At 34.6% G+C, this 26949-nt stretch overlaps 1 protein-coding gene across 2 annotated transcripts in view; it reads right to left on the reverse strand.

The window, feature by feature from the left end:
* Positions 1–18816: 18816 nt before the first annotated feature.
* Positions 18817–26949, reverse strand: part of EIF4E (eukaryotic translation initiation factor 4E) — a 38243-nt gene continuing 30110 nt past the window's right edge. The window contains exons 3-6 of one of the 2 annotated variants that reach the window (XM_036914063.2): positions 24396–24459; positions 23611–23724; positions 22207–22346; positions 18817–20071 (exon numbers count right to left, since the gene is read on the reverse strand). In XM_036914063.2, coding sequence (XP_036769958.1) covers positions 19957–20071; positions 22207–22346; positions 23611–23724; positions 24396–24459 — 433 coding nt within the window. In that variant the 3' untranslated portion in view covers positions 18817–19956. The remainder of the gene's footprint in view (positions 20072–22206; positions 22347–23610; positions 23725–24395; positions 24460–26949) is intronic. The other variant, XM_036914062.2, reaches the window with a different exon arrangement.

Here is a 26949-nt window from a genome sequence, read left to right on the forward strand (position 1 = left end):
TAGAATTCGTGCCTCATATCAAATTTACCGAGTATCATAATTCTTCCAAGTGGTAAAGATACCTCAAGACAAATGCTGGGCATAGAAGCCACAGGGCATAAATATGCAAAGAAGTAAAAAGCTAACCTTTTCAAACAATAAGGCTTCCCTCTCACTTACCAACTTCACATTTCCCTGTATGGCCCCGGAAGATGACTGGTTAGCCAGAGACGGGTAAGATTCCTCAAGGGAGGAACAACCTAAGACAGGCACAGTCGCAGGGGGGCCATCAGGTGAGAAACTGGGGATCAACAGAGGTGAGGCTTAGAACCTCACCCCCCCTGTTCTGAGAGAAATCTTCTGCATACGTGGATGTTTTATTGCCCTGGTCTAGCTTGGATTAACACATAGTCTACAGGCACACACCTGATCATCTACATTTGCTCTCTTACAACACTAAACTATGTTTTCTACCTTTATCTTGTATCTACCTACCACTTCAGCATTTTATTAAAAATAATAATAATAAAGAGAGAAATGTGGTATCCACATATAAATCAAGTATAAAAACCAAATGAGTATTCATATTTGAACTGACTGTTTAGAGTTCATAATGCATGAGCAAAACCAAAAGTTTCTGTGATGACTCCCCTTGTACTGTTCACTATGTAACTTATTCATTATGTAAGAATTTGTTCTACATGTAAGAACTTGTTTGTTATGCCTCAGAAGATTGGAGACTGACGAAAATTAGGCTTGGGGTGGATTAATGATTGTGCATTGAGCATTGACTCCCCTATACAGAATTTTATTGTCGTTAACAACCATTTGATCAATAAATGTGAGAGATGCCCTCACAAAAAAAAAAAAAAAAAAAAAAAAAGGACAGACTTCCAATGGTAAAATAAATAAGTAACCGGGATGTAATATATAGCATAAGGAATATAGTCAAGATATTGTAACAGCTTGGTAGGGTGATAGCTGGAACCTAGAATTATGTATATAAATGTTCTACCACTGTGTTGTACACTTGAAACTAATGTAATGTGATACTGTGCGTCAACTACCCTTCAATAAAAAATAATTATTTAAAAAAAAAAAAAAAAAGAACATATGGGATGTGAACAGTTCCCAGGAATGGGTTGTTTTGTCTGATTTCTCTCAGACTGTTCAAGTTCTGTTGGACAATATCCATCATATCATAGATAAGTTTTCACAAATGCCTAAGGTGCCTAACTGGTTTTCTTGGTTTCACTGGAGATGGCTGGTAATGGTAGGTCTGCTTTGGTCATGTAGCTATATTCCTATTATGTTAATGTGTGTATGCAATTTAATTAGTAGTTTAAAACCTATACATGCTTATGTTACTCTACAAGAAGTTATGTCAAAGAAATAATCAATCTTCCCATGTTTTCTTCCGTCTGCTACTTCTATAGCTTTTCTTCTTCCTTCCAAATTACAACCCTTAAGTAGAATTCGTACCTCATATTGAAATTACTGAGTATCATAATTCTTCCAAGTGGTAAAGATACCTCAAGACAAATGCTGGGCATAGAAGCCACAGGGCATAAATATGCAAAGAAGTAAAAAGCTAACCTTTTCAAACAATAAGGCTTCCCTCTCACTTACCAACTTCACATTTCCCTGTATGGCCCCGGAAGATGACTGGTTAGCCAGAGACGGGTAAGATTCCTCAAGGGAGGAACAACCTAAGACAGGCACAGTCGCAGGGGGGCCATCAGGTGAGAAACTGGGGATCAACAGAGGTGAGGCTTAGAACCTCACCCCCCCTGTTCTGAGAGAAATCTTCTGCATACGTGGATGTTTTATTGCCCTGGTCTAGCTTGGATTAACACATAGTCTACAGGCACACACCTGATCATCTACATTTGCTCTCTTACAACACTAAACTATGTTTTCTACCTTTATCTTGTATCTACCTACCACTTCAGCATTTTATTAAAAATAATAATAATAAAGAGAGAAATGTGGTATCCACATATAAATCAAGTATAAAAACCAAATGAGTATTCATATTTGAACTGTTTAGAGTTCATAATGCATGAGCAAAACCAAAAGTTTCTGTGATGACTCCCCTTGTACTGTTCACTATGTAACTTATTCATTATGTAAGAATTTGTTCTACATGTAAGAACTTGTTTGTTATGCCTCAGAAGATTGGAGACTGACGAAAATTAGGCTTGGGGTGGATTAATGATTGTGCATTGAGCATTGACTCCCCTATACAGAATTTTATTGTCGTTAACAACCATTTGATCAATAAATATGAGAGATGCCCTCACAAAAAAAAAAAAAAAAAAAGGACAGACTTCCAATGGTAAAATAAATAAGTAACCGGGATGTAATGTATAGCATAAGGAATGTAGTCAAGATATTGTAACAGCTTGGTAGGGTGATATCTGGAACCTAGAATTATGTATATAAATGTTCTACCACTGTGTTGTACACTTGAAACTAATGTAATGTAATACTGTGCGTCAACTACCCTTCAATAAAAAATAATTATTTTAAATAAATAAATAAATAAATAAATAAATATACAGTACCTATAAATAAATATGAATTTTTAAAATATTTTCACTTATGATGTCTAGTATTAGTAATGCGTATGACATCTACAGTGTTTTGGATCATTGACAATATTGATGTACATCCTAACACAGACAATTCATCACATAGACAGTGTAAGCTTAACAGTACCAATACAGTATAACTGCAAAAATTAATTTTCTTCCTTATGATTTTCTTGATAAATATTTTTTCCTCTATCTTACTTTACTGTAAGAATACAACATATAATACATATGACATTCAAAATTTGTTTTAACATTTTTGGTAAGGCTTCTGCTCAAGAGTAGGCTATTAGGGGGGAAAAGATGAACAGAGTAGGAAGGCAAGGTGGAAACTGCCTCCCCCACACACACACCAAAGAAGCAACAACAGCAAATACAACTAACCCTGAAAACAACCTGAGGACTTCAGAACAGACCACCTACACCTGGTGAAGAAGACCATACAGAGGATAAAGTGGCAGAGTCACGATCGATTAGGACCCCAGACCTTTCTCAATACCAGCCCACAGGCAGGAGAAAAGGAATGGAGCAGAGAGGGGATAGGTGTTCAGGAACTCTGCACAGTTGGCCCTGGAGGTCCACTCTGAGCACGCAAGTCCACATTGCATTGGGTTATGCTGGTTAGTGGGGCTGGACACCAGGGAGAGATGGAGCACTCTAGGAGGCTGAGACTTCAGCCACTTGTGGAAGACAGGCACACTGCACCGGTCCTGCTGAGACCCAAAGCAAAGACAGTAGTTTGAAAGATTTTACAGCAGCAGGAAGGGAGTCAGAGGGGCAAGGGCTGAATAGAGCTCTCTCCACAGGAGATAGGGCAGGTGGATGGCACTTCCCCAGCCATCCTTCAGCCCAACAGGTTGGGCACTCACAGGAACCCAAAATGCTCCATCTCCCTCGCTGGCAGCTCAGCCCCGAGGCACTTCCCTGCACACCACTAGTGAGCCTGTCCACTTGGACCAGCAGTGCCTGACTTTGCTGCCTGACAGACAGGAGAGGGAGGTTCTGCCAGCTTTCTTGGTGGCCCTGTCTCAGCCCAACGAGACAGGTGCCTGCAGGAGTTACCTCCCAGTGTTCCTCCTCATGGGCAGCCCAGCCCAGCCACACCCTTCCCCCACTACACAACTCACTGCTGAGTTGTGCTGCTCCAGAGCCAAATGACTGCCCTGCCCACCCTGTTAGCCCAACAGCGCTGCCTTTGCTGCAGGGCAGGCTTAAGGCAACCCCACCCAGAACAATCCCAACAGACACTACTACTCTGCTCACAGAGGTCTGGCTGAAGCAAACTTCAAGAAAGTCCAAGATGAGACAGACTAAACTGTGGGCAAACAGAGAGAAAGGTGGCCCAACCCATAGCCCACCAACAGCAACTGGGGCCCCCCTGGAAAGGAGAACCCTGATGAGTAGAGAGTCTTGACCTTCTGGGTACCATAGGATGCCTAAAGCCATTACTCTCTAGCCCAGGAAGCACAGCAGATCCATCTAATACAAAGGAAGAAGCACCCTGACAAAATGAGGAGGCAGAGGATTATGTTCCAAACAAAACTAAGGGTAAGACACCAGAAAGAGGGGTAAATGAAACACAGATCACCAATCTTCTTGATAAGGATTTCAAAGTAACAGTCATAAATATGCTTAGTGATCTGCAAAAAAGTACTAAAGATCTCAGGGAGGACTTCAACAAAGAGATAGAAGAGTTGAAAAAGAGCTACTAAGAGCTGAATGATACAGTAACAAATGAAATATACAATGGAGGGAATAACAGACTGTTGCAAGTAGTGGAGACAATCAATGAGATGGAAATTAGGAAACAGGAAAACAATGAAGCTGAGGAACAAAGAGAAAATGTTTAAACTCTCAAGGAGTGAAAGAATGCTAAGAGACATGTGTGACAACCCCAAATGAAACAATACTCACCAAACAGGGGTACCAGAAGAAGAGGGAAACAAAGGGATAGAAAGTCTATTTGAGGATATAATTGTTGAAAACTTTCCCAAACTGGGGAAGGAAACAGACACTCATGTCCTCCAGCTCATGGAGGCCCAGACAGCCCCTAACAAAAGGAATCTCAGGAAGACAAAAGACAAATAATAATTAAAATGACAAAGATTAAGGATAAGGAGAAGTATTGAAAGCAGCCAGAGAGAAAAAAGATTACTTATAAGGGAAACATCATCAGGCTATCAGCAGGCTTCTCAGCAGAAACTTTACAGGCAAGAAGGGAGTGGCATGAAATATTTAATGTATTGAAATAGAAAAACTTTCAACCAAGAATCCTCTACCCAGAAAATTATCAAATTTGAAAGAGAGTTTAAGCATTTCCCAGATAAATGAAGGCTAAAGGAATTTATAACCACTAAACCAGCATTACAAGGTATCTTAAAGGGACTTCTGTTGATGGAAATGGTCTTAAATCAAAATAGTTTTCAGCAGTGAAAATTAACCCACAGTAAAGCTAGTAGCTTACTGCACTTACGAAGCAAGTACAAAATTAAAAAAGGACCAAAACCTGCTATCCACAAAATCAGTGGATGCAAGATTTTGACATAAAGATTATGCAGATTATGACATAAGAAATGCAGATTATGACATCAAGAAATGCAGATTATGACATCTAATACATAAAGTGTAGAGAAAGTATAAAAAAGAAGTACTTTTAGATTGGGCTTGAAATACAGCAATCATCAAATTAATACAGACTGCTATATAGTTAAGAAGCTATCCATAAACCTTATGGAAACCATACACCTAATGCTTATAACAGATACATAAAAAATTTAAAAAGAGAAATCCAATCATAACATTAAAGAAAACCATCAAATGACAAAAGAAGAGTATAATAGAGGAAGAAAGGAATGGAGAGGAACTATAAAAACCAGAAAACAATTAATAAAATAGCAATAAATACATACCTATAAATAATTACTTTAAATGTAAATGGACTGAATGCACCAATTATAAGACACAGGGTGGCAGAATGGATAAAGAAGCAAGACCCATCTATATGCTGCCTATAATAGACACATTTCAGACCCGAAGACATACAGACTGAAAGTGAAGGGATGGAAAAAGGTATTTCATGTAAATAACAGGGAGAAAATAGCAGGACTTAGCACTACTTACATCAGACAAAATAGACTTCAAAACAAAGAAAGTAGCAAGAGACAAAGGAGGACATTACATAATGATAAAGGGATCAGTCCAACAAGAGGATTTAACCATTATAAATATCTATGCACCCAACACAGGAGCACCTACATATGTAAAACAAATACTAACAGAATTAAAGGGGGAAACAGACTGTAACTCATTCATCTTAGGAGACTTTAAATACCAGTCACATCAGTAGACAGATCAACCAGACAGAAAATAAATAAGAAACAGAGGCACCAAACAACACATTAGATCAGATGGATTTAACAGGTATCTATAGAACATTCCACCCAAAAGCAGCAGGATAGACATTCTTCTTAAGTGTACATAGTATGTTCTCCAGAACAGATCACACACTAAGCAACAAAAATAGCCTCAATAAATTTGAAAAATATTGAAATTGTATCAAGCACTTTTCACACTACAGTTGTATGAAACTAGAAATAAATTACACAAAGAAAACAAAAAAGCTCACAGACACATGGAGACTAAAAACTATGCTTCTAAGTAATGAATGGATCGATGAACAAATCAAAACAGAAATCAAACAATACATGGAGATAAATGAAAACAAAAATACAACAGTCCAATGATTGTGGGATGCCGCAAAAGCAGCTGTAAGAGGGAAATACATAGCAACACAGTCCTACCTCAAGAAACAAGAACAAACCCAAATAAAAAAGTCTGAGCTCACAATTAAAGAAATTAGAAAACAAAGAACAAATGAAACACAAAGTTAGTTGAAGGAGGGACATACTAAAGATCAGAAAAGAAATAAAAGAGAAGAAATAAAATAGAAAAAATCAACAAAACCAAGAGCTCATTCTTTGAGAAAATAAACAAGACAAACCCCTAGCCAGACTTATCAAGAAAAAAAAGAGACCACAAACAAAATCAGAAACAAAAAAGGAATAGTTACAATGGATACCACAGAAATACAATGAATTATTAGAGAATACTATTAAAAATTATATGCCAAAAATTGGACAACCTATAAGAAATGGACAAATTCCTACAAAAATACAACTTTCCAAGACTGACCCAGGAAGAAACAGAAAATATGAACAGACCAATCACCAGCAATAAAATTTAACTGATAATCAAAAAACTCCCAACAAACAAAATTTCAGGACCAAATGGCTTAACAGCTGAATTCTACCAAACATTTAAAGAAGAGCTAATACCCATCTTTGTTTAAGTATTCCAAAAAGTAGAGAAGGGAATACTTCTACACTTCTCTGTGAGGCCAGCATCACTCTAATACCACACCCAGACAATAACACCAAAAAATTTTAGATCAATATCCCTGATGAACATAGTTACAAAAATCCTCAGTGAGAGATCACCTCACACCAGTCAAAATGGATATTATCTAAAAGACAAGAAATAAGTGCTGTTGAGGATATGGAGAAAAGGGAACCCTCCTACACTGTCAGTGGGAATTTAAATTGGTGCAATCACTCTGGGAAGCAGTATGGAGGTTCCTCAAAAAACTAAAAATAGAAACACCATTTCACTCAGGAATTCTACTCCTAAAAATTTACCTGAAGAAAATAAAATCCCTCATTTGAAAAGATATATGCACCCCTATTATTTATTGCCACATTATTTACAATATCCAAAATATGGAAGCAACCTAAGTGCCTATCAATAGATGAATAAAGATGTTGCACATATACACAGTGGACTATTATTCAGCTATAAAAAAAAAATCCTGCCATTTGCAACATGGATGGACCTAGAGGGTACTATGGTCAGTGAAATAAGCCAGGCGGAGAAAACAAATACCATTGATTTCACTTATTTGTGGAATCTAAAATAAAACAAAATGAACAAGAGCAGTAGACTCATAGGCACTGAGAAGTGACTGGTGGTTACCATGGGGGAAGGGGTTAGGGTGGGTGGATGCAGAAGAAGGGGATAAAAGGGCACAAAAATTCTCAATAGTATATGTTGGTCATTGGGGACAGCAGGATAGCATGGAGAATATAGCCAATGGTTCTGCAATATCTTTCTATTCTCACAGATAGTAGCTGTACGAGTGGGGATGAGGATTTAATAATGCAGGTAACCGATGAACCACTGTATTGTACACTTGAAACTACTGTAAGATTGTGTATCAACAATACTTCAATTAAAAAAAGCTATCAGTTAAGTTTTGGGGGAGTCAAAGAGTTATACATGGATTTTCAACTGCACAGGAGGTCAGATACCCTAAATTCCACCTTGTTCAAGGGCCAACTTTATTGGAATATAGTCATACATAGCAGTGTTTGAATAAACCATGGGACAATGGAGTACTGTAGCTGTTAATAATTCCCACATTGCCAGTTGAAAAAACCAAAGGGCAAAAACATCTGTGTATGTTAACCTTTGTGTAATTAAGAAGAGAAAGTAAACTAAGACATGTATCTACTCCTTTGTGCAAAAAGAAATAAAGATAATTCAGAGATATGTATTTGGTTACCTACACATTCCAACCAGGCGGGTTGGAATGGTTTATAAAGGACTGAGGGAGGCTATCATTTTCCTGAGTAGAACTTCATAAACCATGTTGTATACATGCAAGGAAGAAAGGGAAGGAGGATGGGAAAAAGGAGGGAGGGAAAAAAAAGAAAAGGAAAAGGAGGGAAGGGAAGGGTGAAAGGGAGGGAGGGGAAAGAAAAAAATGAAAGGAAAGGGAAAAGAAAAGGGGGAAGGGAGAGGAGAAAAACGTGAAATGACTGCAGGGTGTTACTAAAATGGAATAAAAACAGAAACAAATGAATGAAATATTTCAAATGATAACATAGCTACACCTAAGGGGTGGGTAGGAGGGAGAACTAAAGGTTGGAACACAGCATTTGTACTAAATGCTCTAAATCTAAAGATACAATGAACTCTAAATATATCTTGAATTCCTAGGTTTCTTTTTTGCAAAGGCATAGCATAGCAATTATGAAACTATTTTGTGTACTTTATGACTGAATAAATATATTGGGGATGATATCCTTTCTCACTAAACACATAAAAGAATTACACATGGAAAGGGAATAGAAAGACCCGAGATGTTGGATTGGAATTAGAGATATCAGCATGAACTCATGGACTTAGAACACACGTATATAAAGGATTACAGATACAGAGATGTATGTGTGTATGTACACCTACATACTTCTATTTCCTAACTCTGTCTGCTTTGAGAACTTACAAGCAATGACATCGTGGTAGCAATGAGTATACCACTGCCCAAATCTTTGTTATAAGCTCCATTCTCCACTAAAGAAATCAGGGCTCCAAGGAAAAATCACCTATTTCAGGGCTGATGTAGAGAAAGAACAGATGATAATCCTAGGACATCCTTTAGTACCCCAAAGTAAATTCCACTCAAAAGAATATGAATGAATGAAGAATGAAGAATGAACACATGAAAAGGACAAGGAGCCAGCTTGAACAGACTAGACTCCCACTCACCAGATCTAGGATAGTATGAGTATCAAAATGAGAGTAAATGATTATCAGTGGAATAAAATAGAGCCCATGATCTGCACTGAAATAATTTAAGTAAGAAGTTCTTTCTACAATAAGAAGCCAACAGTTAGAGAAGGGTAATGGAAGTACAAAAATCACCATTTGGTAATCATAACTGAAGGCAAAACCATCAATGGGCACTAAAACACTGTGGGTAAAATCGGTGGAGAAACAGGAAGTTCTGCTACAAGACATTAACTCCAAAGGGAAAATTCGTAAATTTATCATTGGGAAACCCACAGACATCACCTTAATCAAGTTATCAAAGTTAACACCAGTACTGGAACAAAATGTCATGTGCTCCCTGGTATGACGCCCTGAGAACATAACTTCTCTTGTATACTCATCACCAAATTTCATAAACTGATTCTAATCATGAGGAAACATTCAAACCCAAATTTAAAAGGTCTACAAATAACTGGCATGTACTCTTCAAAAAGTTAACATCACTAAGCAAAAAATATGTAATACCTGCTTCAGATGAAAGAATAAAGGAATCTGACAACAGAATGCAATGTATAAACAAGGTTTTTATTTGCATTCAAGGGAACAATTGGGATAGATGATAAAATCTGAGTAAGATTCACAGGTTGTGCTTTTGCATTAATGCTAATTTCTTAATTTTGATCTTTGTATTTTGGTTATCTAAGAAAATGTTCTACCTTTTAGGAAATATACATTAAATATTTTAGGAAACCCACACTGAAGTATTTAGGGCAAAGAAAGATGTCAGCTCATTCTCAAATGGTTCAGGAAGAAAATGAGAATAAAGTAAATGTGGTAAAATGCTAACATTTGATGAATCTAGGTGAAGGGTATATGGAAATTCTTTTTATTATTCTGACTTTTCTGTAACTTTGATATTATGTAAAACTAAAAGTTAAAACAGTATTTCTCTGGAGTTCACACATAGATTAATTCTATTAGTCTGAAGTGAAACCTCCCTATTTAAAACTTTATCCTATACTAAAGCAATATGGATTATAGGGAGTAGGGAGAAGCAATAGTTCCTAAAGGGGAGGGATTCGGGTCAAGTAACACCAGTGGTTATCTTTCAGTGGAGAAATACTAGCTATTTCTCTGCATGATAAAGCATACAAGCAACAATGAAGTGTCATCTTTTAGCAACAAATAACTTTGTATTGAATTAGAAAACGCAAACTCTTAGAAATACATGGGAAAAAATAAACATTTACAAATCTATTAGAACAAAAGCTTTATTAGGTGAGAGATTTTTGTTCTGCTTTGTTGTTAGTATAAACTAGCCTGGCATACAATAGTCATTTAATAAATGTTTTCATACATTTAAATTATATAAACTTACAAAATTATAATCATGACAGTGAAACCTTGTCTATATTATTCTCTACTGTCTATTCAACACTTAGCAATGACTGGCATTTAATAGGTGCTCAATAAATATTTGTTGAATGGCTAAATACTGAGTCTGCTCTTTTAATACTTGTGTGAGATTGAATACTAAGAAACACCAGAATTCCAATGGGATAAAAAATTAACATGCATTATTTCCTCCACCTTCTAATTTGTAACTTAGTTGATACCATATGAATATAGGCTCTTCTGCTATACAATGTATTCGTTTGCAGATGATACAGGTTTACTGTCATGAATTGTGTAACCTCAAATAGGCAGCTTTGAAGTCATTCAAAGACTTCATCATCAAAAAGTCTTGCAATGTAATTACTGCGCCCCCCCAGCCCCTCCCCCTCCACAAAAAAAGTATTCCACATAGTACCTACCTAAATCCAGCATTAGAACTTGTAGCAATGTCTTAACTATTAAACTGATTTAAGAGTTAACAGTGCCATGTGGCAAAATAATTTTCAGTTACCTAGGAATATATTTGGTACTTACGTTAGCATCTAATTAAGTTAAAAGTGCTCAACTCAATAAAAAACAAAGCAAAACAAATAATCCAATTTAAAAAACGTGCAGAGGAACTGAAGACATTTTTTCAAAGACACAGATGGCCAACAAACACAAGAACAGATGTTCATCACTATCAGAGAAAAGCAAATCAAAACCACAAGATATCAGAACAGCTATTTAAAAAAAAAAACAAAAAACAAGAAGTGTTAGAGAGGATGTGGAGAAAGGAGAAAAGGGAACCCTTTGTGGACTGTTAGTGGGAATGTAAATTAGTATAGCCACTATCGAAAACAATATGGAAGTTCCTCAAAAATTAAAAATAAAACTCATTAAATGATTCAGCCATTACACTTGTATTTCTCTGAAGATAAAAAACACTAGCTTAAAAATAAAATGCAAACCCATGTTCACTACAGCATTATTTACAACAGAACCTAGATGTCCATTGATGAAGATGTGATGTGTGCATGTATATATTTGTGTGTGTACACACACACACACACACAAATACAATACTACTCAGTTACTTTAAAAAAGGGAAATCTTGACGTTTGTGATATGGATGGGCCTTGAGGCTATATTAAGTGAAATAAATCAGAAAAAAACACTGGTTTCACTTATATGTGGAATCTAAAATACAAAACAAATGAACAAACACAACAAAACTTATAGACAACAGAGAAAGACTGGTGGTTATCAGAGGGGAAGGGAGCTGGGGGTGGGCAAAATGGGTGACAGAGTCAACTGTATGGTGATGGATAGAAACCAGATTTGTGATCACTTTGTAGCATATACATATATTGAATAATTATGTTATACACCTGAAACTAATGTTACATACCAATATTACCTCAATATTTTTTAAAAAGTTAAATGAACCAGTAACTAAACAATGAAGGCTTTAGAGATAATTTTTTATGACCAATGTGGCCAACTCACAAACTGCTTTAAAATGTTTATTAAGACTCACATTACTAAGGATAATGTAATGATAATTTTTATACGTTTTCAAAGTGCAGACTGTGACTAACGAGATGAAAGAGGATCAAGAACCAGTATAAAAGGAATAGAGTAGCACAGAAAAATCTCAGAATGCATACCCCATGCATGCTAAAGTTGAGTGAAATGTTTGGTATACACATATATACATAAACTGAACCACGTATTTCTTATTGTAGGTTACAGTAAGAAATACTACGAAAAATGCTGTTTTATGCTTTAAAACTCTTTCAGTAGAACCTAGACCCATCTCTGCAGATTTTGGTGACATTCCGTTCAGATGCATGTCTTTATCAAGCTCAACTTTGACAAAAAGGAGGGTAATCTCATCCTAAACTGCTCCTAAAGCATAATTATACACTTAACTAGTTCTTCAGATACATGTCCAAAAGTAAAACTATTTGAGAATTAAATGTTCACTTGAGAATTTATGTATATATACACTATATAGCTGCCCAATAGAACTTTATACAATTATAGAAATGTCCATATCTGAGCTACCACTTAGACTATGCAGATTCAGAACATTATGCCTTTAAGTGTGGCCCATGTATTACAATAATCATTTAAATCACTTGGGAGCTTCTTAGATATGCAGAATCACAGGCTTGATGCCAAGCACAATCAAAATGACCAGCTGATTCAGGCACACAATAAAATTTGAAAAGCAACAGTCTACAGGACTGGTTCTCAATGAGCATAGTACCACTAAGCATACCATACCAGTGGAAATTTATGGGCTACTTTGGTTATAAATACAGGTGCAGTACTTCTGACGATACTGGGTATGAGCAATACACAGATCTACACACCTGAATTCTGGTATCCTCTCAAATGGCATTCAAATATCCTAAATGTTCACATTAATTTGAAGCACCATGAAGACCCATGGGAAAAAGAATAACATTCATTACACATTTGTACTCTGTACACACGACCTCATTTAGTGTCTCACAATTGCCCTCTGATGCAGGGGTGAAAAACTGCTGAGGGAGCTCAACTAACTTGACTACGTTCATACATCTAATAGATGGCAGAACTAGAATGTGAACTCAGGCTGTCCCATTCCATCTGCTTTTCTGGAGCAGGTGGTGGTTTTTTCTTTAATCTTACTGTAGAGAGTCTCCTGGATCCTGTCTTCCTTTGTTTGGCATAGCCTGCTAGGTAACTTAAAGCAAAATCCACAGTCCACAAATGGCAGTTCCCCAGGCATACTAGCATCTCTGACTTGCTTCTCCCTTTTGTTGGTCACTAGATTGGCTTTATGGGATGTATTCGGCTTGCTAACCTTACTTCTGGCTTCATCTTTTCTCTTCTCTTTTTCTCATTTGCTTACTTCCCAATATAAAACAAGGAACAAGTACATGAATACCACATGCTGCTTTAGGTAATATAGAAAATATATTAGGAAATGTATTAGTAAAACAATCCTACAGTGCTTTGTTGGATGATTCAGAAACTGCTTTGCAGTCATTTTCATAATTAAAAATACCAACTACCACTTTGATAACAAGTATGTAAGTTCCAGTAATGTCCAGTTTGACAGAACTCTGGTTACCTTGGCCACTTTTAAAGAGGAGTAAAAGTCTTACCATGCACACGAGTATTTGAGGGCATGGGCAAAACATAGGGAAATCAGGATGTTTTTCAGCATAAGAATTCAATTGCAGTGTACTCAGAGACACTGTGACTGGAAGGTAGAAATTAAGTAATGCAAATCACAGTTGACTGTACTGAGTGTAATTGGCATTAGGAGTTGCTTAAGTAAAAACGAAATGGACAGAGGTAACATTAATTGGTCTTTGCCAACATCGTCATTACAAAACATTTAGAGTAAGGGTCAACAAACTTTTTCTATAAAAGACCAGTGAATTACCTTTGGCTTTGCAAACCAGACGGTCTCTACCACAACTAGCTAACTCTGCCATTGTAGAACAATAGCCACAGACATATGTAAACAAATGGATGAGGCCATGTTTTAATAAAACTTTATTTACAAAACAGAACGCAGGCCAATTATGTCCTATGAGTTATAGTTCACTGACCCGACATAAGAGTTCCAATAGGCAGGAAGAAACATAAATCTGAAGCACCATGAGGAAGGTCATGGCTAAGGACAGAGATTTGGAAGTCACTGTCACAAATAAAGTGATAGGATAGATAACCTAAGGATAAGCAGAAATGGAAGATATGAACACTTAAAGATAGAAATCTTGTAAATAGCAGCACTTCAAAAAAAGCATGAAGAGGAGGTTAATTTGTGGTTTCCTGAAAGCAAAAAGCATGTGAAATGGAAACTTATGATTCCCTTAAGTATCATTCTGGCTCAATTACAAATTCCTTATGCTTGGAGAAGTACAGGACTTTGCATATTTAATCATGGTTACACCTAGGAAGCAGTGCTAGGATAGAAAAAGTCCCAAGTTCTTATGTAACACACTTAATTAACACTTTAACATAATAACGTCAAAGCAGGGTCAAGCTGGGACAAACCTTATGCCTCCCATATCTCAGAGTATCCTACATCAAAACAAAGTGCCAGGCACCATGCACAATACTGAGTCGAAGGCTGAAGACAAAAATAAAGCAAAACAAAAACATACTTAAAAACAATATTGTTTTGACCAAGGGAAACTGGTTATGACTATGTAAAGCTCCTTGGGAAATGTTCTCATTTCAAAAAACATGTATGAAGTTAAATTTATTACAAAGCTTAAAAAGAAAACTAGCTCTAATATCAATCTTTTGAATCAAGCTTCTTCAATGCTTATGGATGTAAAACAGTACTACTAGCTTACTGTTTTTGGGAAAAAGTATAATCTAGAAAATAAACTTGTATTTTTAACAATATTGGGTTTACTAGAATAAAGCAATTAAAAAACTAATCAGAAAAAGAGGACCCAAACCGTACAATTCGCAAAGCAGCACCATAGAACACAATTACAAAATTGATGATTCAGGTATGTGAGTTAGAATGATCTGGGAGTGGAAGGGGGAGAAAATAAGTGCCACTTAGTACTAAATAAAAGCAAACTGTTTACACATACTTATCAAAATAAAAAGCCCTATAGTGTACGAAGGTGACAATTTACACCGGAAGACTGGAAAGGCAAGAATTATAAGGCAAGACAAGTGCTCCAATAAGGCATATATTCATATAATGGATTACTAGACGATTAACAAAAATAATGTCTCTACATGCAGTATGACATGTAAAAATGTCCAAGATTATTAAATGAGAAAACAATGCTAGCAAAATTGTGTACAAAGAAAAAAGTTTAACATTTGCACACACACATATATCTGGTGCGTGCACAGAAAATTTATAGACGGTTACAAGAAATTTTGAGTGTACCTTGGGAAAGAGGAGTGGAATTGAAGGATACAGGAAATTTTCAACTTCTACCCTTCTGTGGTGAAAATAAAACAAGCATGTGTTATGTTTGGTCAAACATTAAAGAAAAAGAAACACAACCAGTATTTTGTTATCTTAAGAGTATTGCTATTTACAAAACCACACTAATGCAGACACAATCACATTTAAAATCCTTTACATACTCAATGGTTAAATGAATGGTGAAAATTTCTTAAGTACAATCACATAACCAAAAAAGAACCACAAAACTTTCCTTGGACAATTATACAGAGTTCAGTAATATAAAGTAAAATTTAAGTCTTGCAAAACTGTAATTTACATGTGAAGGTTTGGTTGACTCTATAGTGTGATTTGTTTAGAGTCAATGTTACAGCTGGGTCTTCAGAGCAAACCACCTCATTTTAGATTTACCTCTAGACTACTAATCCCCTGTAATAGAAACCCTAGGAATTCTCTTTAAGTAACAAAAACTATTTGTACAACCTTATGGAGAGATTTACTTTGAATCTATGTCTTCTTTTTGAAGTTTACAGCAGGACCAAGTGTACTTTGTTATCTACTGTAAGCCCACCGCCTAGAGCACAGTAAATAGAGGTAGGTACTCAGTATCTGTATTTTGGAGGGAAGGTAGGGACAAATAACTTCTGTGCTAAGAATTACAAAGTTCTAAATTAAAGAAAATGGGGCAAGATTAAAATGTGAAAATTGGTTCTCTTAATTACAAAAAGCATAAAGCACCTTATGTGATCACATGCCTACAATTCCATTTTTTGCTTCTAGCAGTGAAATTCTGACAAGAGTATTAAAGTCTAAACTACCCAAGGTACTTGGAAGGCTACCTAATGTCTACTTCGGAATTCATAATAAGCAGAATACCACAGATCAGCGTTGAAATTTTCACACCAAGTCCATTAGCTGTAAGGAGTGGACAGATACAAACCTAGACGCTTTAGGAGCTGGTGGGCAAATACGCTGCCTTTGGATACAAAGGAAAACAGGTTAGTATTAAGTAGTGTTTCTCAAACTGTATGTAATGAACCACCAGTTTTAATTCCAAATTGCACCATCAAAAACACACTTTTGTAAACTTTATTTTTAAAAATTACTAGAAAAGTGATCACATACTTTAATGTCACAGCACTATCAAATTGCTGTAGAAGTTTCTAGACATTCTCAAATTTCTATACTGACCCAGAGAGAGACCCTGGATAGCACTGATCTAGTTTTGTTTTTTATTGTCAATATGATCTAATATCTTGAATTTGTCTAGAAATTCTGACTCTGAGTAAGAAATTCAGTTGTTTTATTCCCCTACTCAATAATGAAGACAATCCTTAACAGATAAAAAATAGCTTGTCATTAACTTGTCTTAATTTTAAAATGTAAAATGTCACATTATCACACTGCTTTAGAAATTAAAATTTTTAAATGCAAACTTTCAGCAAGAATCTTGAACTCCTATCAATTTGAAAATTTTGTTTTATTTTGCCATTTATCTTAGATTACAGGATACACTTAAAATTGTATACCAAAATATTCACTTAACTTACATGACTGTAAACTCCTGAACCTTTGTCTCCACATTCTCAAATCTCTCCCCAAATGATTAATTGCTAAACAGAGCAGGCCCAGTGGACTCTCCAACTATCTTTCAAGTTTCAGTACCAAAGAAAGTAAAATGAAATGTTACATGCCTGGCCTATAAAATATTTTACTAGAGTCTGATATGATTTACAGGGTCTCTGGAACCAAACTACAAGGATTCAAATGCACACTTTGCAACTTACAAGCTGTAAAGTTTTTTACACCCTCACAACCTATTTCTTCATCTATAAGATGGGGATAACAGCACCTATGTCAAGGGATTATTGTGCCAACTAAAGTGCATGTAAAGTGCTTAGAACACTGCCTCACAGTAGGCACACACAGTAAGTGCTATGTTAAGTATTGTAATTTTTAAAATCTTACATATTGTATTAGAAATCCTTCTACAGTATTGGGATTACTAACAGTTACATTGGTTAAATAATGTATGTCACATCCCTACAATGAACTACTATTCATCTGTTAAAGATTATTTTTATTCTCTACTATGAAAATATATTTATTTGTAATACCATGTTGAACAGGGAGGGAAAGGTTAGAAAATCATGTACAGCTTAATCTTAGAAAAAAATGATAATGAAGTTATGAAGTGTATGTCACTGTAATACTTAAGTGGCACTTGCCAAAACTGACTCAGTAAATTATCATTCCTCCTCACCCAATGGAAAAAATAAAATGAAAATAAAACAGATTATGATTCTACAATGATAGTGGTTAAGGATAATCAAATGTTATAAATTTGGTTTCTTAAAAATTTAGAACTGTGTACATTTAATGCATTATTCCTCCTCCACCCAAAAGCTGATGGTTCTTAAAATGGGCCACATGTCAGAACTAAGGAAACAGAGCACTAATTTGGCATATACTATGCCAATCCCACCCACTATCAACACACCACTATGATCACTTAAGCAAGCTGTTAAAGTGCTCACAACTACACATACCAACACAAACAACAAATCACCATAACTAATCAGCCATGCTTAAACAGCAGATATTAGGTACAATATACTGAGATTATAAACAAAAGATTCAGTATTTCTAGAATACTGAACATGAGGTGTTTAGTGTTGAGTACTCAGATAGTAACCAGTGATATCCTTAAAGCTGTTTTAAAATTCTTGAATGAAATAAATAGCATTAATTTCATATTCATTTTATATAGTTTCTTTGTCAAGCTTATCAGTTTTTAAATGATTAATTCATAATCACCATTTAGTCAAATTTTTCTCTGACCTAATGATTTTCATTCTACCTATAGTTCAGCTTACCTTTCTATGACAGCCCTATTTCATTTCACCAGATCTGAAATATACAATTATATTTTACAGGCAAAATGTTTTCAAATTTGCTTACAAATGATGCCTACAATGAGTAGACCACGTTTTCAAGTTTGCATAAAACCATACTACACCAATTTACCAATATGAATATGTCTTCATACCTGTTTATTCCATTCTACTTGGCAACACTAACAAAATTCTTTATGCATATGCCCCCACCATCTGCACTCTGATCCTATGCTATCATTTTTGACAAAGGACATCTCAATTCAGCAACTGTTTTAACAACTGCTATTCCTACCATCAAATGGTGATGCACTAAGATACAATTCTCGTGAGTTTTAACATATTTGAGAATACATTATTTACCTGAAGGACTGTGCCTTAGTTTAAAAAAACAAAGATAGCCACATCAGTTTAATTCCATATATATGATGCTATACCTATTCAATTTATTAAAAATTGTAGTAAACATAATAATCAAACTAGTGCTCCAAACTTAGGCTGTTCACATAGAAGACACAATAGAGACTGCCTTGCAATAAGGAGTATACAAATTCCTTCTATGAAGATGGAGAAATAAAAGGACAAATCTAGTTGTCTAAAAGACAATTCACTGTACACATTTTATTTACAGTTTTGTACACTGTCTTAATATGAATGGGACCGCTTTTCTACTTGAGCCATTTAACCAAAGCAAAATAACCTAAGTAATACAAAGTGTTAAAATACAGCATAAAGATACAAAAACAGACATACTAACTTTAATTAGGAATGTAATTATGATGTTACATTTTTTATAATCCACAATTATGTTTAGGAAATCACACATAAATCACTGATTTGAATGAATTGCATAACTCTGTAGCAAAGCTCTGTAGTTACAAAAAAACAAAAAAAATTACCAAAGAATGCACAAAATTAATGTTTATTCCACCTTTGTGTCATATTCCTGGATCCTTCACCAATGTTACATGAGGGAAAAAAAAAAAAAAAGCAAAACAGGTGAAAAACTGAAATCAGAATCACTAATGTTATCAAGTAGGGAAACAAATAAATTAAAATCTAGCAGCCATCAGCAAGAGTACAGCAAAGATAATGCTGTAAATAGAAACAAAGACAATTGCTAGAAAACTGTATGCATCATACTCTTTCAAACCAGCAAAATGAGCTCCTGTATACATGGAACATAAACAACATTTTTTCCCAGTAAGGTATCGAAATGTAACTTCTTTTTTTTAATGTTGTGGATGGGAAAAGTGTTTGCAATGGTAATTGTACTAAGCTATTACAGAATGGGCCAGGAACACTTTTATGGATTCTGGGGATGATGTACTGTATTCTTTGATTAGGATAGTGGACACTCTAGCCAAAATTCAAAAAATATATATATATATGAACACAGAAGTACAAGACAAAGGCAAATGAGACTTCTCTTATATCTTAGCAACATTTAGATGGAAATCAAATTTAAATGCAGTCCACTCTGCTTTTGAAGAGGCTTTGGTTCAGCTCCCAAATCTCGATTGCTTGACGCAGTCTCCTATGAGAATACTCAGAAGGTGTCTTCTTAAACAACAAACCTATTTTTAGTGGTGGAGCCGCTCTTAGTAGCTGTGTCTGCATGGGACTGATAACCAATCACTATCTTTGGAGGAAGTCCTAACCTTTCCTTGTATACCCTCCTAGAAGAAGAAAAAAAGTAGTCATTAATTTTTGTTCACATACACATCCTAAATTTGGTATTATTAATTCTTTATATAAAAACATTTCTAGAGAGTTGATTAGGAAATTGCACACCTTTCCTTTCAGCAAAATTTACTTTTCATTTTCACAACAATCTTGATTAATCACTTAACCAAAATCTGAGAGTCTACAATGTATCAGGTACTATGATAATTATTAATAAATCAGTAATAAGCAAAGCAGAGACAATCCCTGGGCTCATATTTATGGTTTATATTATTTGGGTATTTACAAATAATCACAAAAGTATAGAGAGAGTGGAGCTGTATCATATATATAATTAATTTACACGAAAATACATCCATGTGTCTATTTTAACCTTTGATCTAAAATGCTACCATATTATACATATAAGCCATAATAAATATTGCATGTTACTATACAATTACATTTATCATACTTATTACTGACAAGACTGCACACTCAAAAATTAACCATCAAGAAGGAGATTTACTACATTTTCAGGGTAATTTAGAACATATATGATTCCTGCTTTATATACTAACTGTACAGTCTAATTTCCAAATAAGATGTGACTCTATTTTAAGAACAAAATGTGATGAGTGCCAAAGAAGGTAAGTAAAGGGACTGTGATACAGTGTAACAAGGAGGACCTAATCTTGTCTGTGAAATTAGAAACCCCTTCCTCTTTTAAAAGTCACAAGATCAAAAGTATAATGCTAAGAAAATGAAGGACATCTTAAGGCTGGGTAACAAAAGTAAGGCTATATGATTACAGCTCATAAGGAAAGTGAATATGGGAAATAACACTAATAAGGTAAATTGGAGACAGATCACAAGACAACATCAAAAGTCAAGAATTTGGATCTTAAAGAAAAAATAGCAAAAATTCAAACATTAGCACAAAAACAGCAACATTTCAAACATTAGCACCAAAATCAAACTAAAAGAAAGCGATATATATTTTCCTGGAGCTAAATTTCTCTAATTATACTAGGACAGTTTTATTCATACTCCACACCCTCCAGAAGATTACAGTACCTTTACTTATATAAGTTATCTTTAAAAAAATCTATGGTAACTAAAATTGTAACTATTATTAGACTTACAGTTATTCCCTTCAATTACACATAATCATTAAAATGCCAGAAAGCAAGAGCAAACTGAGTCAAGCAACTTAAAAGAGTACAAAAAACCCTCTTCTTGAAAAAGGAAGTGTTTTACAGATGTCAAAAACTTTTAATATTGACATAAATACAAACTTTTCAGAGTACAGAAATTCATAGTTTTTTTTTTTATGAAATCTGAACCGCCCCCATAAGTTTTGACACTGACAGAAAGGTTAAGAATATGATACATCAACAGTCAACTCCTTTCCCTTCTGTAGAAGGAAGAGACAGAAAATCGCCATACCTTTTAATTCAAAATTAATTATGCTTGTAAGGTAAGTCATAATGTTTGTAAAAAAATCACACACAAAGGGGCAAACCGTTTTGTGACCTATGGTCAATACTTACTTTTAACACAAAATTTAAAGACAAATTTCACTAATTTCAATGTAGTAAAGAAAATCCTAGTTAACACTGATGTTAGGAGGGAAAAAAATCAACAGGCAATTTTTGCAAATAATAGTATTTACCCTCAACAAGTTAAAAACTGATACATGTGGGTTTTAAATATGGACAGAACTAAGATATTATCACTTAAATGTCATGAAGATTTTACATACAGTGTACACACATGCACGAAATACATATATACTACTTGCCAATACTCACTGAATACTATGAGTATTATATATTAGGGCTACAGTTTTAAAGTTGGATAAAAGACATATATTCTTATTTGACAAATAAGTAAAATGCTACATGCCAAAATAGAGTTGCTCTAGTGATGATATACTCTATTGCTAGGAAAAAGAAATTTTACAGGAATGAAAAAAACATGAACTGAATACCAAGACAGCAGTTCATGATTATAAAAGTGTTCATGAAAACAATATAAGGAAAATAATGATCTATAAATCCAATTATTTCAAAAGCTGTACATAAGGGTACTTCTGCTTTTAGTTATCTTAGTATTTTAAAAGAAGTACACAAACAGCAAAACTTACCCTATATGTGTAACAGCCTCTCTGTTTTCACATTCAGTAGTCCATATTGCTATCTTATCACCTTTAGCTCTAACATTAACAACAGCTCCACATACATCATCACTGTAGTCATCAAAAGATTCTCCAATAAGGCACAGCAGCTTTAAAAGAAATCCAATCCCAAATCATATTCAACAGATTACAGTTTATTAAACAGCAAATGCTCATGTATTTGTGTGTGTGTGTGTGTGTGTGTGTGTGTACACACACACACACACACACACAAAACTGGAAGTTTTTAAATCAAGAAATGACTTTCTGAATGTCTAAATTGCATTTTATGCACACAGTTCTTTGTCCTGACTTTTTAAAAAATCATTTATTTCTTTAATATCAAAAACCTTAACAGTTGTTTTAACTTGCTTAGCAATCAGGCAATTGATGTTAGGTGAATTACTTTATTAATATTCATTTTTCCCTGCTGCTGCTTATATTGCCAGCAAACAAATATTAATGGAATAACTGAAATAGTTGTTCCTGGGTAGACTGCCTCTAGTTGTTGCTGTTTTTCATGAAAGCTTTCTAATTTTTTTAAAATTTTGGTAAATACACTTAACATAAAATTTACCATTTTAACCATTTTTAAATGTGAAGTTCAGTGGCATTAAGTATATTCACAACGTTGTGCAACCATCAGCACCATCCATCTCCCTAATGTTCTGCATCTTGCAAAAACTGAAACAGCTTTTTAATATGGAAATCTAAAAAGCTGTTTACTGATAATCTTGCCCAAAAGCAAAATTAAGTCTCTTTGTTACAAAAAAAAGTCACTCATTCCAATACTTATTAATTACCTAACTTAGTAAGTGCTATAAATCACTGTGCCAATTGCTAGGGATACAAAAAAGATTATGATCCCTGCTCCTAAAATTTGCTTAGGGTTTAGAACTTGTCACTATAGAAAATGTCAATAATCTCATATTTAACATATATCTTATGAAGCCATAAGTTCCAGGTTACATCACAACATACAAGCTCAATGATTATCAAGCTATAATTTGTTTGCTTCACTCATCTAGAAAGTTTAATATACAAAGCAATAATCTAAGAGGGTTGTAAAAATTTGTTTCATACAAAATGTAAGGTTCTGTAAGTTTGAAGTTAATGAAATAACAAAGATGAGATTATAGTAGAAGGTGGGAGTCAACTGCCAGTCACTTTGTATCTGATTTATAATTGTTGTAGGGGGTTTCATTGCAAGAGTATGTAAAATACACAGGACTCAAATAATAGAACAAAATTAACTGCCGGCTTAGATTTTCTAGAGTGAGCATCTTTACCTTCTCTTCAATTAAGTAACAAATATAAGATAATGTAAATTAAGTTTTAGTATTCCAGAAGTGCTTTATTATTTTAAAATCTTACTGTCTCTAGCCAAAAGCGATCCAGGTCACTTCGTCTCTGCTGTTTATTCAATGTAATTAGCCATCGTCCTCCTCGTTTATTTTTCTCATCTTCCCACATCGGCTCAATACCATCCTACAGGGTTAGAAAACAATATTAGACAGTATTGTTACTTTAACTTAAGAGATCATCAACAGAAACAGCAAGAAACAACCTGTCAACTTTTTACTTTATTCCCTATAAAACTGTTACTGATGTAGCGGGGAAAAAGTACACAGGACTTACAGCCAGAAGCATGAGATTGCAGATTAGAGTCCTGACTTAGGCACTATTTTGCACTTAAACCTTGGGTTTCATTTCATTTGGAGGTTCTTAAACATTCTGAGCAACAGACGCCCTTGAGAAGCTACATATACTTCTGTTCAGCCTAGAAAATACATGCAAAAATTTTGCAGTTTCAGGGAGTAAATAAATGCCCCACCTCCTATTACCTGCCAAGACCCAAACCCCAGGTTAAAAATTCTTGACAAACTCTGGACTTCAGTCTACTCAAATGCATAAAAAGATTGGATTGGGTGATCAAAGCTCTCTTCAAAATCAATCACAGTATGTGCCCAGAGTAAAACTCTCACTCAATTTCAGTATTTATACTAAATCAGAGCAAAACATATTTATGCTAAAGCTAATTTAATTATTCTCCAAGCATCAGAGTATTAATTACTCCTAAGTTTGTGGCAAGGTTTCTAAATGAATATCTGAATGATCCAGTTATGTAATAAATACATGAAATCACCAATTAAGCATACCTTAAAAAGTGAGTAGTCACAGCCAGGCATTAAATTACTAGACAATTGGATATGGTTGTACAGACTAGGTAAAAGAAAAGGCAATTATAAACATAGAATATGTAATGCAGAGTTTAGTGTTCACATATACATTTAGAAAATATAAAAATAAACAAGATAAAAGTTCATGTTTCCTTATTTTTCTATGGAGTCAATTTCTGAAATGGACCAGATAAATCTTAATAATGGTCAGTTGAAGAATCAACATGTTGATATTCAAGAAAACATTTGTGATGATTTCATTCTCACAAAAATATATCTTGATGTATGAGTTCATTCAATGCTTACATAGGTGTATATATAAGAAAAAAATGATAGGTATGAGGTTGGCTTAAGTAGACCAAAGAATCTGAGGCTAATGAGCAGTTTTAAACACACAAAAACAATGGAAAGCAACACAAACTTCCTGACCATCAGGAATGCATGACTGAAAAATAAGCCAACATTATTATCCCTGAAGGAATCCAAGAGTAGAACCACCAAATGGTTTCTAAACACTACACACTGCTACTAGTCTTCATAATAACTTGAGAAGCTTTTAAAATAGTTCCAGGCCCTACTCCTTGGGATTTTAATGCCTTAAATGTGGGATAGAACCCTAGAATCTGTATTTTTAAACTATTTCTCACATATCAATTAAATAAAGTAACACTGTGGATGACTTAGACATTCACTAGCCTGAAGTGAAAAGACTAAATAATTTGATCTCCTGAAGTCTCTTTGAGCAAAATTGTTATAAAATTGGCAACAGAATAAGAATGCTTTGCCTATCTCCAGTATTAGATGCAGAAATTGTATCTTAGTTTCATGTCTACAGACCATGGAAGATGCTATTATCCTTAGTCAGAATCTCTTGGTGCTATTTTAACCCAATATAGGAATATTTCAAGCAGAATTTTAAGAAAAAAGAATCTGGCATCCTTTGATTACATACAAATCCAATTTGGGTATGACAGCCTAAGGCCAAATAAGGCTTGTTGAATTACTCTACCTTATGGTCACTCTTCCCAAATGGACAGCTTCTACTAGGCAACAAAGGAGACCTAGATATAAACAGTAACTATAGAATTAGTACCACCACTTTCATAAAATTAATGGATACAGTGGAAGTGACCTTCTTTAATGGCATTTGAGGTAGAAAAGACCAATATTTGTTTTTCATTGTCTCCTTTTCCCTTCATGGTGCTCTGAGGTCTCTTAGTAGTTGTTTATAGTATTAAGAATTTGTAATGACACATTTAAACAGATGCTACACGCAAATTGGATAAATCCAGAAGGACTCAATAGTTGTTTACCATTAAACCATCAAAAAGTGAGAAATTAAAAAGTGACTTAGATACGGATAGAAAGCTGAATTCCTTATCTCTAAATTATGATGTAAAAAGCCACTATGCAATGACACTGCTTATGTACAACTAAAGGATGGAGTCATGTTCTAGACACCTTCTTAGAAACACAACTACGTAAACTGGTTAGAGCCAAACAAACTAGATAAATGCAAATCTGATTCAGTGAGGGAAGTGTTTTAAGACTCTTGTTCCTGCTCCTCCATCGAAGATTGGAGACTACATTTTAGAGACTTCTTGAATAAATACAATTAGAGAAGAAAAACACTTCATGTATGGATGAAGGGGAAAACAGAAAAATGCAAGTTTAACTAGACAACTAGACCTATGATTAGTGGAACTTACATATAGTTCTGTTACTTAAACAAAAAAAGGTCAATAAATATTTCAATAAAAAGTTACTGCTCCTGAAGTGGTTAGTTAACAATTTATTTTCTCTAATGATTCTATGTTCTGTTTTATTTAGTGATTTAAATGCATACTAAACTCCTATTATGAGCAAATTACTGGAAATATATAGCATATTGTTTTTGTCCTGGAGGAAGTGTGCACATAGGAATTTTTTACTACAATGTGTTCTTTAGTGTGGGCAGAATAATGGGGGTTACACTAAAGCACAAGAGTTGTATCACTGATTCAATACACACAGATACAAAAATACAGAGGTATGTATGTACAAATAAGATTATTTACTTAAATGCTATGTAACTTTTATCTTTCATGTTCTCAAATAGTTTCTACATAAACATTTTCCAAGTTAAACTATTTGAGAGTAAATTAATTTTGTTTTCAGAGAATCAGTATTTCAAAACTTCTTGACAATTTACAATTTTAATTTTAAATTTTATTTCTAGGTCATGAAAAGGTTTATGCCCCCTAGATCTTAACTTTTTGCTAAATCTGAAACAAAATCTCAAAGTCATTTCAACTACTCTTTTGAAGTATAACACAAAATATAATGAAATTAATAAACTACCATTGAAGGTACTGTCATTCTTGGACAAACCCTGAATGTTAAGCACTTCAGTCTTTGAAATCTCAGAATTCTTATGACAGGAACTCCCAGGCATTACACTTAAAAGAGCAGAAATGGAGACCTAACAAAACTCTGGAATACCCAAGTATGGCGCAAATGTATCTAGGCAACCAAGAAAGGGGACAAGTTCCAA

Source organism: Manis pentadactyla, chromosome 5 (assembly GCF_030020395.1).
Source record: "Manis pentadactyla isolate mManPen7 chromosome 5, mManPen7.hap1, whole genome shotgun sequence".
Taxonomy (NCBI): domain Eukaryota; kingdom Metazoa; phylum Chordata; class Mammalia; order Pholidota; family Manidae; genus Manis; species Manis pentadactyla.